Genomic DNA, 15,240 nt, shown 5'->3' on the forward strand with positions numbered 1-15,240 from the left:
TCTTAAAGTAATTGTTTCAGTTTTAGAGTTGCCAAGCTTCTAAATCAATTTCTCCGCCAGTGTTATAAGCTCACCCGCATTATTCCACAGTTCCTTATTTTTGTAATTTTTTTAATGAAACCCCATTTAGTACTTACTGTGTATGTCACAAATCACAAATCATCCTGTTATTTGTCGATTGCCTCGAGCAGGCCCCAGTAACGTCTCCTTCATCCTAGCCCTGAGATTATATTCAAGGCTCTTTAGGAGAATGAGACCCATCATTGTTACTGGTATGTGGCATATTGGGTACGCCAAGGGGAGTTTGCCAGACTCTGCCCTGTGGGCAGGCTACATTCGGTAACCTGCCAGTTTGTCCAAAGTAAGAATGAGATAATAAGATGTCATAATAAGATGTCGCGCGGCCGCGAATGCATTAGCGGCCACGCGGTTCCGGGATCTGGTTTTTATAGTCTCTGAATAAATAAATTAATAAAGCGTTGTTTATTAAGTAAAAAATACAGAAAACTACATGAGTGCCAAAAATATGGAATAACAGAATTGTTCTACAGCTTCAGAATAGGATACTTTATAACTTTCTTTAAGTAACCTAAGTATATTCTTGGTTATTTAAAAAAATGCAGGGAGGGGCTGGAGCAATAGCACAGCGGGTAGGGCATTTGCCTTCCACACAGCAGACCTGGGTTCAATTCCCAGCATCCCATATGGTCCCCTGAGCACTGCCAGGGGTAATTCCTGAGCGCAGAGCCAGGAGTAACCCCTGTGCATCACCGGGTGTGACCCAAAAAGCAAAAATAAATTAAATAAATAAATAAATAAATACAGGGATAGCCCAGTGGATAGGGCACTTGCCTTGTACGCGGCTGACCTGGGTTTGATCCCTGGTCCCCCGAGTATGGCCAGGAGTGATTCCTGAGTGCAGAACCAGGAATAACCCCTGAGCACCACCAGTTATAACCCCCCCCAAAAAAAAGGAAAGAAAGAAAAGAAATGCAGGGGAATTTTTGTTGTCATTTGGGCAGCATCTGGTAATGCTTTCAGGGCTATTTCTGGATCTTTGTTTGGCATTCACTCCTGGAGGTGCTCAGGGGTTACTCCTGGTTTCACATGCCATTTGCCTCCAACATACAAAAATAGGTGCTCAGCTTGTTGAACTATCTCTCCTGGCCCCCAGATTCTCATGTTTAAAAAGTCTTAGGTGGGAGAGCCCAACAAGCTACCGGAAGTATCTCAACCACACGGCAAAGCCTGGCAAGCTCCCTGTGACGTATTCAGTATGCCAAACACAGTAACAAGTCTCACAATGTTACTGGGCCCGCTCGAGCAAATCGATGAACAATGGGAGGACAGTGACAGTGACAGTGACAGATGGGTAAGAAAACTACTACAAGTAAGGCTGCCTTGATCCACACATACTACAAGGGGTCACTTCTGAACACAGAGCTAGGTCTTAGCTCCTGAACATTGCCAGGTGAGGATTAACAAAAGAAAACAAAACTGACTTAGGGTTAGGGAGATAGTTCAAATAACTAATATATATGCTTCCCATGCAGGAGGCCGATGTTCAATTCCTAATATCTTAGGGCCCCCAAGTACCTCCAGAAGCAACCCCCAAACATTTAGCTGGGAAGTAGTCCCTGAGCACCAGCAGATGTAACTCATCCCTTCCCTCCCCACAAAAAAAAAGAAAATTCATAATACTGAGGATGTGGCTCTGTGGTAGAGCACCTGCCTTGTGTATGTGAGGCTGTGGCACTGAAAAAAAAACAAAACACTACCAGGTGTGACCTCTGCCTCCTCACCCCCAGCCTCTTTTAAAAAAAAAAAAACCCTTAAGAATGACCTTGTGGAGGCCAGGGAGATGCTTAGAGGGCTGGAGTGTGTGCTTGGCTCCAGGTTCAGCTACCTCAGCTCCTTAATGGCCAGCCCCACATGTAATGCCTGGAGTACACTCTCTCCCCCCAAAATAACAGCAATTATCATCTGTGGGGAGGAGGGTATTTTGGGGGCAACAGTCATCAGTACTCAAGAACTACTCCTGGCTCTGTTTGACAGTTGTTTTTTGTTTGTTTTTGTTTTTTTGTTTTTTGGGTCCAGCAAGCTACCCACAGCAGAGCCTGGCAAGCTACCCGTGATGTATTCGATATGCCAAACACAGTAACAACAAGTCTCATGATGGAGACGTTACTGGGCCCGCTCGAGAAAATCGATGAACAACGGGAGGACCGTGGTTCCGTGGTTACCCAGCGATGCACAGGGGTTACTCCTGGCTCTGCACTCAGGAATCACTCCTGGCAGTGCTCAGGGGACCATATGGGATGCTGGGAATCGAACCTGGGTTGGCCTCATGCAAGGCAAACGCCCTACCCACTATACTGACAGTTATTGTTCAATGTTCACTTATAGTGTGTCATTCTCTGCTGACCTATGAGAAGACTTCAGTGCATCTTAGACTTCATTCTTCTTGATTTTTTTTTTTTTTTTGTGAGAGGGCCACACACAGGTCGAGTATGTGCTCTGTGACTGAGCTACATCTTTAATCTTTCTGGGACTAAATGTTCTTCGACACATTCCCAGGGATCTCATCCTCTTCCTTCCCCTTCTTCCCTACTTTCAACTCAGTATTTCACCTCTGATTAAGTCAGGGGTAGAATTAAATATAAAAGGACTAGATTAAGATAAGAGTACAGGAGTTAAAAGCATTTGCCTCATACACAGAGATCCCTAGCACTGTCTGGACCCTCAAATACAGCTGAGGACAATCCCTGAGCACCATTTGATGTGATCCCAACCCCTCCCACAAAAAAATAACAGAGAGAGTAAGAAATTGAGCATAACTCAAAGATGTGCCTTAGAGTATCTGCCTTGCATGTGTGAGGCTCAGGGTTTAATAGCTGGCACCATTTAAAAATTAAAAAACTAAGGAAGAAGGCTGGAAGGAAATCAACATTATTTGAGTTGGAAGTCTTCTAAAAGTAAACTAATAGTCTTCAGATTTACACAGATTGCTGTACATCAGAGTGTGATATGCATTGTTTTGAAGTGGGGAAAATTAGGAGAAAAATGTTCAAAATGCAAGAACATTCTGTAAACATAGTTACTTCCTCCCACTCCCTGAAATAAAGATAGCAGAAAACTGGAAGAATTTTCTTTTTTAATTGCTTTTGTCTTGGGGCCAGAGAGATGGCTCAGAGAACTGAAGTATATTTTTTTGCCGAGCCTCAGATTCTTTCACACACACACTGCGCGCACAAACACAAACACACATACACTCTGCATAGTGCCTGGTGCATCTCTAGGAATAGCCACTGGGAACCACAGGTGTGACCCCAAAACAACAACAAAGAAAAATTTCTCTAAGCCAGAGCCATAGTTCAGTGGGTAGGGCACTTGCCTGGCATGCGTCAGACCCAGGTTTGATCCCTGGCATCCCATATGGTCCTTCGAGCATCATCAGAAGTAATTCTTGTGTACAGAGCCAGAAATAACCCCTGAGTTTCACTGGGTGTGGCCCAATCCCCCGAGCCCCCCCCCAAAAGAAAATTTTTCATCCAATGGCTTGGGAATGGTTCTGAGTCAGTTTATAGTAGTCATAAATCTAGTGTAAGCATAGAAATAATAGGATAATAGGCAGGAATGAAGTAGCAAATTGTCACGAGTTTGTTTGGGAATTTGTTTGGTTTGGTTTTGTTCCACACCCAGTACACTTAGGTGCTTCGGGCTGTTCCTGGCCTTGGCATTTGGTGGGGCTTACTTCTGCTAGTGCTTTGTTTCACCAACCCTTTGAACTATCTCCTCATCTCATAGTCAACGAGCTGTTTGTTTTTCTTTTGGTTTTTTGGCTACACTTAGTAGTACTCTGGGATTACTCTTTTGTAGTGCTCAGGGGGACTGTATGTGGTGCTGTGAATTGAACCCAGGCAAGTGCCTTCCCTGCTGTGCTATCTCTCCAGCCTCCCTTATGCACTTTATAATCCTCTTCCTTTCTGCTCACCTACTTCCCCGTGTGATTTCCGTTTGTAACCAAAGGCCAAGAGTTTGTCATCATTATATATTATCTATTCCCTTGTTTCATTCATTTCATTCATCACTGTCACTGATGAGTGGAGATCGTAAGGTATTGGTTCTCCTTTGGAGTTCTTTTAACATAATGCCATCCAGTTCTATTCAGGTTACAGTGAACTCTAGGGTTTCATCTTTTCTTATAGCTTAAGCTGGCTATAATTGGCAAGGCAATTTATTTTCAGTGACTCTCTTATTCTCATGCCTCATAAAACCACTGTCTCATGAAAATGTGCAATGCTGAGTACTGTTTTTGTTTGGTGAAGCGTGACACCACTCAGTGCTAGAGTTCACTCCTGCATGTAAAGTATGTACTCCAGCTCTCTCCTTCAACCAAGTATCATAATCTTAAGTGGACAGCTTGGCAGGGGTTTTTTTATGTGCTTACTCCTTTGATAGAGAACCCTTTTTTTTTTCCCCCCCCCAGCTCTCAGGCTTGACAACCAATGTTGTGGACATTATTTTGGCTCATCACTTTGGGCAGGTAAGTACTTATTTCACCCAGGAAATCTACATTTATTGGTTTGCATACTGAACTTTTACTTACCTCAGGAAAAAGTGATACCTTTGAATTTACCTCATCCTAGCAGGTAACACGTCCAGTGCATTGTGAGCCATATGTGCCTAGCAAAGGCCAGTTTTGGCAGAGAGGTATAAACTCAGTGCCACATGACTCTTGGCACTTGGAAAGATGAGAGAAGGCTATTATGCCTTGCCCCCCACCTGTTCCCTTTAAACTGCATGCCATCTGTTAATGTTTGACAACATCACATGCCCACAAGTATCTGTAGAGCTCTGGGAAAGTCTTCACAGAAGTCGTCTTCAGAGAAATTTAGCACAAAAAGAAAACATGAAATGTTCCTGCTACCAGAAGGCAGAGATGATCTAGTTCAGTCCTCACTTTACTCCTGAAGTAACTGAGGTGGAGAGAGGAGGTGACGCTTTTTGGACAGTAGCTGTGTGGGAGGTGGGACCACACAGTCCTCTTTGCAGAGGTAAAAATAGTTGTGTAATAATGATTATGACACTAAGTCTTAATACTTTTTTCCCGTAATCCAAACAGTTCTCAGGCGCCAACTGAGTATGCTGCATTTCATGTCAGTGCTTACACTACCTCAAGGTAGCATCTGATCCCAGCCAGAGGAATCAGTCCCAAAAGACTACTTCCACCCTTCTTTCCATTCCCCATGCCCAGCCAGAAGACCAGGTTGTCACCTGTGTGGCTGACTCACTGACTGTAATTTCAGAATACCAATACTGCCTTCTTAGGTTAAATAATTTCCTGCCACTACAGAATACAGCAATTTTTTTCCCCTGAGGGGCCAGCACATTGATTTATTTTTGGGGTGCTGGCGGTGGAATCAGGGCCTCCTCCATGCCGGGTGGGGCCTGCACACGGGCTCATTTTGTCCTCGGCTCCTGCAGGCTCCTGGTTCTCACTCACTCACTCTTGTGGGGGACGGAGGCCCAGCCAAGGCAGTGGGCAGTACCCCCAGTGCACAGCAGCATGGGCAGTCGGTATAGGAGGCTGTCGATGCCCCTGCCTTTCAAGTGCATGAACCTTTCAAGGTCATTGTCCTCCTGGAAGAGTTTCTGTTTCTCTGCCACTCTGTTCTAGAAGCGGTTTCAGGTGCTGTTGCTGAAGCCACGAACCAGTGCCCGGGAGATCCGCGGGGCTCTCATTCTGTCCTTCTCTTCTGCCGGTGTCACCTCCCCTCTCCGCCCAGGGACAGGCAGTGACGTCCCCTTCAGCAAAATGTTTAACTAAATGGATTATTCATTTATTATAAAAACAACCTAGAATAATAACATGGATATTTTATGCTCATAAACATATCAGAAACAGGCAGGTGAGGAAAAAATGCTTCAGGCAAACTACCTGGAAAGAGCTTTCATGCCCTTTCCAGAGTGTTCTCGGAACACAGTGTGCTCCCAGAGTCACCTCCATTCCACCACTCTGTTCCACCTGTTCATTGGTCACTCCTGGCTGGGTCACAGCAACATTTTGATTGCTGGGGATTGAACCACCACTGGACTAATGTAAGGCAAATACCTTACATCTGTTCTGTCTCTGTAGTGCCACCATTTAGGTTTTCATTGATTGATAAAACTCGTTGATCAGGCATGATTGATTAAATCATTGACTCTGAGCCGTCAGCAGTGGAGCTTGAGCTCCACCTCCTCTTAGGTTCCGGATAGGACTCACAGTCTCAGTCAGCCCTCTAATCGCATGGTTGCTTGCTCCTGGCAACCAGCCCCTGTCACCAGTAGCCTCATTAGACTGTTTTCCAGCACCTCTTCTTAAAAACAAGACAACTTGGGCTCAATAGAGAATCCTCAGCCCTGCCAGAGATTGGTCCCCTAAGAAACACCAGGGGGCACTCCAGAGCACAGAACCAGGAATAGCCCCTGTGCACAGCCACAGCTGGCCCAGCAACTGTCGCAGAACTTATGTCAAACAGAACCATGGGGGAGGGGGAGGGATTAGGGGGTCGGGGAGGAGTGGGAGGCGTGTCTTTTCAAGTTCTTGCTATCGTCAACAAAGAATTTAGACAGATGGGGTAAAGAGTTGGAGCAGAGCAAGGGTTTACTTGAAAGAAACACGTGCACTCTGTAAAGCAGGGCACACAGCAGAGTGGCTCGTGAGTTTTAGGGCCTCTTAATATTATGGCCCAAAAGTCAGAGAGGGTTTCCAGGGTGGTATCGGTGGCCTGTTGAACATCTGAGGACTCTTGACAGGTCTGGATTGGCATGGGTGGGCTGTGTTACAGGACCCCTACAGCTGTCAGCTGTGTCAGCATCTCTAACTTCTGGCATTTGACTGCAGAATGAGTGGAGTAGTGTTGTACTGTCGCTTTGACCCAGATGTAGGTGATTGTTCCCTATGTATACTGCCTATATCATATATTTTCATCATTGTGGATATTTCAAACTCCGTAGTCTATTTTTCCTTCATTAATTTAGATTATACTTTATCATAGTAGGACGCTTTCCTTGCACGCACCAACCCAGGTTCAATCCCTGAAACCCCATATGGTCCTGCAAGTCTGCAGTTCAGGAGTGACCCCTGAGTGCAGAGGCAGGAGTAAGCCCTGAGCACTGCCTGGTGTGGCCCTAAAAGAAAAGATCAACTTATTTACACCAGATTACAACTAACAGCATAATGAGGGGAAAGATTTAAAGCCAGGCTTACCTGGCTATGAAGTTTTCTTCTTAGTACCATGTCAAGGTGGCCTTAGGGAAGGGCCTAGAGAAATTAAAAAACTGGAGTTTACTTCTACTTAGGGTATCAGGAAAAGATTCTAGCTAGAGGGGGCAATCAGAGCTGGGTCACATTTTATAATTAATAAGAAAGGGGGACATCCCAGGGATAATTTACTCAGAAGTTCAGCAGAAGGGGTTGTAAGATGTTTTCAAGGAGGGTTAAGTAACCTGGGAGACACTTTGTATAATACGCCTGCGGAAGCTTGATTATATGGGGCAGTTATTTCTGAAGCCTCTGGACAGGTCCCGACATGTGAAAATAAAGCTTTAAGATGTTTGTGTTCAAAATGTTCTTAGTATTTCAAATAGGGAAAAACTAAAATCATAATTTTAATAATTTCTATAAAATAAGAACTTTTGCAATATATTCTTAATGTGATGAACTTAAATATGTGGACTTAGTGGGTTTTCTGTCCGTGAGTTCCTGTGCAAAGAACCCATGAGCTTCACCAGGTATGGTTCAAAAATCAAAACAGAATATTTATTTGGAATCTAAATGGGCCAGAGAACATAGAATACAGGGCCTGAAGATAGTTGCCTTGTATATGCTCACCCCACTTTGATCTCTAGCACTGCATATGGTCCCCTGAGCACTACCAGCTGTAATCCAGAAAAAAAATTTTTTTAATATAAAGGTAAAGGTAAAGGCCCTCCCGTTGATCGTCGATTTGCTCGAGCGGGCCCAGTAACGTCTCCATTGGAGACTTTGTTGTTACTGTGTCTGGCATATCGAATACTCTCGGTAGCTTGCCGGGCTCTCCGAGAGGGGCGGAGGAATCGAACTCGGGTCGGCCATGTTGGCCGCGTGTAAGGCAAACGCCCTACCCGCTGTGCTAATATATGCAATAAAATTTAAACAAGAAAAAGGGCCAGGAGATGCATAGAAGTTTGTGCCTGTGCTATCAGCTAATCCTTATTCAATCCCCATTATCCCAAGGCCCTTTGAGCATCACCTGGCTGCCCCTGAGTATCCCTGGATATAGCCCTGGTGGCCAACACTGCCAGGATGGCCCTAGCAGCAACACATTCCTCAGCCCCTGGCATTGAACTGCTGGCCCAGTTGGCGGAGTATATCTGGCAGTGTGCCTGGGCCCTCAGCATTTCTTGGGAGCCTACCCCCAACGAAAAAGGGGGGAAATTTTAAGAAGAAAATACTTGTATTTTATTGCTTTGAAATGGCAACAAACAAGTGTGTAAACTCACACAAAGTGGGGGGCACGGCACTCACACAGCGGCGGTGGCTCTATCTCTCCCGCCGCCCGCGTTCGGTGGTCTCACCCTTCTCCCACCCCGGAGAGGTCGATGGCGATGGTCAGGCAGAGGAAGGAACGAGGGCCAGGCTGGTAGGTATTAGTTGTAGTTTATTCTGATTCTCTCCTCATCTGTCTCTGCTCCTGTCTCTCTCTGTCTCTCTCTGCCCCCCATTCTTCCTCCTCCAGCTAATTCATTCTCCTTCTCCATCCCCCTTCATCCTCCTCTCTCTTCTGATCCTCTCTGAACTCTCTTCTTCCTTCTCCCCCTAGCCCACTCCTACAGTACAGTTAAATCCTTTCTCCATGAGGAATTGGGGGAACAATTACACATAGGTGTGGTCACAATCAATAGGGGTAGAAATCAATAGGGGTAGAAATCTTAGCCTCAGGGAAGACCACTCCTAGGACAGATCCTTCCTCAGCAGGAGGACCCACCCTAGAGCATAATCCCATGGGCGTGCCTCTCCTCTCCTTGTCCGACAAGCATGTAAGAATATAATATAAATCATTTTGTATGGATACAGTAAGAAATATCTTAAACTTATAGAATTGCTCTCCTAGGGCCATCTCGATCTCAGACTACGGTGCTCAGGCCAGATAGTCTTTCCCACCCCTAGCAGGATCCTAGTCTTGTCGTTACCTTTGGATCATGACAGCATTTGTCTATGATCAAACTCTTAACTTATAGTTAAGAATCGTGGCACTTTGGCCTGGCCCATTTCGCTGCCAGGGTAGCTCACCGCTTGCCCTGGGTCCATTCAGTCCCTCGTCGGGACCCTGCTTTTGGGGTGTTAGGAACTAAGGGCAACTGAAGCTTAAGTCGAGAAAGCAGATGCCCGGGAGTGAATAATATTCAAGGCCAATCAAATCCTAAGTTACAAAGCATAATGTTAACGGTCTTCCTGTATCTATACAAAAAGGATATTACTTTAAAGTAAACTGTTCATAAGGCATAAGGAGAGGAAAAAGGCAATATTTCACTTACACATATAAAATCATAGATTTCTGGGAAACTGATCTTACAAATTAACAAAATCTGATTAAGGGGAAAACTGATTAACTGGGTGGGAAGGAGAGCATAGGGAAGACTGTTTACAGATAAACACGATGGAAGTGGAAGTGCTTCAGGAGCACTGTGATGGGTGTAACCTGATTGATGGGTGTAACCAGATAAAACCTAAGCTTCTTATAGAGGGACAAAGCAATGTTACCCAACAAACAAGATTTTTATACATGGGCCATGTTTATTATCTTCACTATTAAGAGGCCAAAACCAGTGTTAGAGGCTGGAGAGATAGTAGATAGTATAGAGGGTAGAGCACTTGCCTTGCACGTGGATTTGATCCGTGGCATGCCATTTGGGTCCCTCAAGCACTGTTAGGAGGAATTCCTGAGTGCAAAACCAGGAGTGAGCCCTGAGCATTGTGGCGCAGGAACAAATGAAAGCATAAGTGAAAGTCTCTTATAATCTATCCAATTGTCAAAAAGAGTGATTTTGTACTAGCAAATGCTTAGGGAAATAAATAGTAATTCATATAAATGAGACAGCACTATATGTTCTGATAAGGAAAAATCTCTATTGTACCTTTAAGTGGAAAAGCAGATTATAGAACAGTATGTCTAGGAGTCTACAATTTGTGTTTAAAAAGCAAAAGGTGTTGGGGAGGTGGCAATTTATGCATAACAGCTTTGCCTAAGGTGTTCTATTAGCATTTAAGTCACGTTTATCTATTCTTTTAATGGTTTATGGTTTTCCTGCATGCAAAACATTTGCTCCGACCCTTTGAACAATATCCTTGGCCCTTGAACATCCTTTAGTTATGGTGTCACTGGGAGTCACATCCCTTTTGTGGTGCTTACGCTTTCCTGGCTGTGGTGTGGCCAGAAATGAACTGTGGTGTGAGGGATCACAGAGCAGAAGCGCCAGGATTGTGCAGGAGGGACATCAGGGCTTTGAACTCGTGACTGTGTTCTTGTAAAGCAGGTACTCTAAGTCCCTGGGCTATTCCTCCAGATCCACTTATTTTTTCTATCCCCCCCCCCGCCCATTTTGGGGGGTTCACACCCAGCGTTGCTCAGGGGTTACTTCTGGCTCTGTACTCAGTAATCGGTGCTCAAGGAACTATATGGAATGTCAGAGATCGAAGGTCGGCCTCATGCAAGACAAACGCCCTATCTGCTGTACTATCGCTCTGGCTCCATTTCTTCCCTTTTTTGTCTCAAATTTAGCTACTGAAATTCCTCTCCAGTCTTCTGGGTGGAACTGACTCAGTTATTTCTTTTCTAACTACTGCAAGCTTAAATTGTTGTTTATATAAAAATAATAATATAAAGGCCCTCCCGTTGATCATCGATTTGCTCGAGCGGGCCCAGTAACGTCTCCATTGGAGACTTTGTTGTTACTGTGTCTGGCGTATCGAATACTCTCGGTAGCTTGCCGGGCTCTCCGGGAGGGGCGGAGGAATCGAACTCGGGTCGGCCTTGTTGGCTGCGTGCAAGGCAGACGCCCTACCCGCTGTGCTCATATCTTTAACATTTACCAAGTTTCCGTGGAATGATTGCAGTTCCCTTCAGGTTTAGACTCTGATCCACCTGGTCAGTTTTCTGGCTCACATCACTCATGTGCAAGCAGATATTTCCTTATCTCAGTTTCTGTACAAGGCTTGAGGGCAGTCTTTACACATTATACCTGGATTAACTGATTTACCATTACTGATACATGTCTTTCTCCCAATGCAAATAGCTCCCCAACTGTTTAAAATGGCTCACTGAGAAGTTGTGTATGTGTATGTGCACATATACATGTAATTTACTTATATGTAATGCAAGGTCTTGACAACTAGTTCTAATGGCTTTTGAAAAGGTCAACAGAAAGGACCCGGAAGATGACTTAAAGCTCAGTAGTTTAAAGGACTGGCCCAGCAAGCACAAGGTCATAAATTCATGTTCTGGGGTGATTGGGAGACTCTGCTGTTTGTGATCCCTGAAGAGAAAGACCCAGTAACTGGCACCATGGCTTAGGAAGCACCTAGAACAAGCATTAGACATGAGCTTTGTCCCTGATGCTGTGCGTGTACTGAAGCGATCCTGACCACCTCAATATCTGGGGTCCTTAAAGAGGAGGGGGGAAAAGCAGTGAGACAGGAGCCACTGGACAGTGGGTGATGGGCAGGTTTATTGTATTGACCATTTTGTTTCCTTTATATTTTTACCTTATCTATAATGACAGATGCACTTAAACATCGCAAATAGGGCATAATTTATAATTCTGTAATGTACATTATTAAAACATGGGGTATAAGTAGGTAATGAACTGACTCTGAAGGTGGAGTACTTTATTCAGATGAATGGCTATTAAGAAAATGCTACTTCCACTTACATATTTTGCAGTATACATAACTCTTCTTTTTTTTTTTTCTTTTTGGGTCATACCCGGCGATGCTCAGGGGTTACTCCTGGCTCTGCACTCAGGAATTACTCCTGGCGGTGCTCAGGGGACCATATAGGATGCTGGGATTCGAACCTGGGTTGGCCGCATGCAAGGCAAATGCCCTACCCGCTGTGCTATCTCTCCAGCCCCGTAACTTTTCTTTAAAGGACTTGGAGAATTAGCTCAGTGAGCAGTGCCCATGAAGCCTAGGTTCAGTCACCAGCACACCTGGTCCCCAAGCACTGCTGGGAAACAGTCCTAGCACAAAGTGAGGAGTAGTCCCCAAAGCACTGTCAGGTGTAGCCAAAAAAAAAAAAATCTAAAAGGAAGAACTAAAAAATGTTTTCTTTCATTTTTGTCTATTTGTAGATACTAGGGGAGAGGGGGGAAGCAAGGCTACACTTGATGCCGGGGGAGAATGCGTGATGTCAGGGATGAGACCCTAGACACTGTGTTCCAGGCGTGTGTGCCAGCCCTGTGAGCTATCTCTCTACCCCCTATACAATTTTCCTTAATCTTTCATATTTTTTTTTCTCCCCAGTGCCAGGGATTGAACCCAGGGCCTCACACACATTTAAGACTTAGCTTGTTCTATTAAGCCATATCTCGGGCCCTGCTTTTTTTTTTCTCTTTTTGGATTACACCCGGTAATGCTCAGAGATTATCCCTGGTGGTGTTTGGGGGACCACCTGGGATGCCAGGGATTGAACCCAGGTCAGCCACATGCAAGGCAAACACCCTACACACTGTACTATCACCCCAGCCCCAGGTCTTACTTTCTTAATCTGTAAAACAGCTCTTTGGGGTTGGAGCCATAGTACAGCAAGTAGGGAATTTGCCTTGCATGCCAACCTGACACTCCCTATGGTCCCATGAGCACCACCAGGTGTGGCCCCCAAACCAAAAATAAATAAAACTGCACTTTCAGGTAATCATTTAGTCTCTTCATTGGGGGGGAAGGAATGTTAGGACTACACCTAACAGTGCTCAGGAGCTATTCCTGGCTCTTTGTTCAGGAATCACCCCCAGCAGTGATTAGGGGACTATATGAGGTGCCAGGAATCAGCGCTAGGGTGGCCACATGCAAAGCAAGCACCTTAACACTCTGTACCATCTCTCAAGCTCTAGTCTCTTATAGATGTAACCTGTTTTGACGAGAACAGATTAAGAACAAATAAAAATGAAAGTAGGCCTCCAAATATAGGTGTCTGAGTTCACTAGTTCCACATACTTGAATGTTACTCTAGTACAATTTCTGCTTTTCGTCAGAGGTTAAGAAATGCAGAATGTGCCTTTAAGTTTTTGCACTTAACATTGAGTTGACTGCCAGCCTTTTTCCATTAGTTTCTTTGGTCCCCTCCATTGTCACAGAGTATGACAGCCAGTGTGATGAAAATAAAGATTTCAGAGCTAAGGATATGACTAACATGTGAGGCCTCAGTTTCAGTCCCTGGTATGACCAAAAAACTGAGAGATGGTTCAGAAGGCTGGAGCATGCTTTGCATGCAAGAGATCTGGGTCCAATCCCTGGCACCTCATGGTTCCCTAAGACCACTGGGGTATGGCTCAAAAGAAAAAAGAAAAAAAATTTTTTTTTTAGTCATTCAGTCTACCAGTGGACATCTGTAGACTCCAGATCTGCCCCATTACAGGCCTTGCATTGGGAGTGCAAACCAAACAAAATAAATCTGTTCTATGCCTTAGAAGTTTACCTGTTTCTTCTTTTAATTTTTTAGGAAGAATTACAGGCCAACCTGGATCTGATTCAAACTTACAGACTCCATATTGCCCAAGATATCAATCAAGAGAACCTCCAGCTTTTCCTGGGTTCCTACAATGGGTATGGTTGTCTCTTGTTTGCTTACCTAAATGCATGCCAGGTCTAAAATGATTGCACTTTGTTCAGTGCTCTGTGGCAGGATTGCTTTTGTACTTTCTCTCCATAGTAGAAGTACTCTCAGAGAAATATGAAAAAAGCTTTCAAGGATAATACAAATGTGGGAGAGGTACAACAATGTACACCAAAAACAGAAACATTAACACTATTGTAAATATTACATATGTACGTTTTATATGTGTGTTTACTGGGGCCGCTCAAGCAAAGTCAGTTATGTATATATGACTGTACACCATTACGTAATGACCTGAACACCATTTAATTAGGGGCCAGAGAGATAGTACAGTGTATCCACTTACTTGCCTTACACACAGCTAACCGAGGTCAACCTCAGCACCATATGGTTCCCTAAGCTCTGCCAGGAGCCAGAGCACTACCAGGTATGCCAGCCATCAAAAAAATGTATAGTTTAGGTAAGATGATTACAGTAGTGTTTGTTTACAGCGTTGATGTATAACGTTACTGCCCACCACCACCACCAAAGTGCCCATGACCCTCCATTTTCCTTATGTCACCTCTGATAGATCTTCATTCTCATCTTTAAGATGTTTTAAATCAAAATAATAAAATACAGAAGGAGCTTGAGGTAATTCAGAAAAATATGAGGAAGACAAAGGAAAGGACATGAGCCTTGACTTTAGATTTAGTTTCTTTCCTGGTATCTTGTCATCAGATAGAATACATATACACCACTAGTAAGCTCTCTTTTGTATGTGTGTATCCAACCTATTGTTAAATCTCCCCTAATTACAGAGACAGCCTGATTCTTATCTTGGAACCAATTTCTCCAAGATGAAAATGTTAGCTCTTTCTGTCTCTCTGGGTTCTGGGCACATAGAAAAAGATTAAAGAAATAGGTAGGTTGTAGTTTCCTAAAGTCACACAGAGTCCTTGCCAGCAAGGAGCAAAACAAGTTTTTTAACCTCTTCGTAATATCTTCCTCTGAGTAATGGAGCCTCGTTTTAGTTTTTAGTTTCAGAAAAGCTAAAGTATCATTTCAAACTTTGTTAAGAGAAAAAAAAAGTGCTCTTCTCTTAAGGAATTTATTTCTGTAAACTGGGCTGGAGCAATAGCACAGTGGTTGGGCGTTTGCCTTGCGCGCAGGCAGCGCGGCCGAGCCAGGTTCAAGTCCTCCGCCCCTCTCGGAGAGCCCGGCAAGCTACCAAGAGTATCTCACCTGCAGGGCAAAGCGTGGCAAGCTACCTGTGACGTATTCAATATGCCAAACACAGTAACAAGTCTCACAATGAAGACATTACTGGGCCTGCTTGAGCAAATTGATGAACAAGTGAGGGCACTGGAGGACAGTGCAGTGCAGTGCTTTCTGTAAACTA

At 44.4% G+C, this 15,240-nt stretch overlaps 1 protein-coding gene across 2 annotated transcripts in view; it reads left to right on the forward strand.

Annotated features, from left to right (window-relative positions):
* The window catches only part of NDRG3 (NDRG family member 3), an 86,792-nt gene that overhangs the window by 61,026 nt on the left and 10,526 nt on the right, over positions 1-15,240 (forward strand). For both annotated transcript variants that reach the window (XM_056121486.1, XM_056121487.1), the window contains exons 9-10: positions 4,490-4,546; positions 13,746-13,849. In XM_056121486.1, the coding sequence (XP_055977461.1) occupies positions 4,490-4,546; positions 13,746-13,849 (161 nt within the window). The remainder of the gene's footprint in view (positions 1-4,489; positions 4,547-13,745; positions 13,850-15,240) is intronic.

Source organism: Sorex fumeus, unplaced genomic scaffold, assembly GCF_029834395.1.
Source record: "Sorex fumeus unplaced genomic scaffold, SorFum_2.1 ptg000044l, whole genome shotgun sequence".
NCBI lineage: Eukaryota > Metazoa > Chordata > Mammalia > Eulipotyphla > Soricidae > Sorex > Sorex fumeus.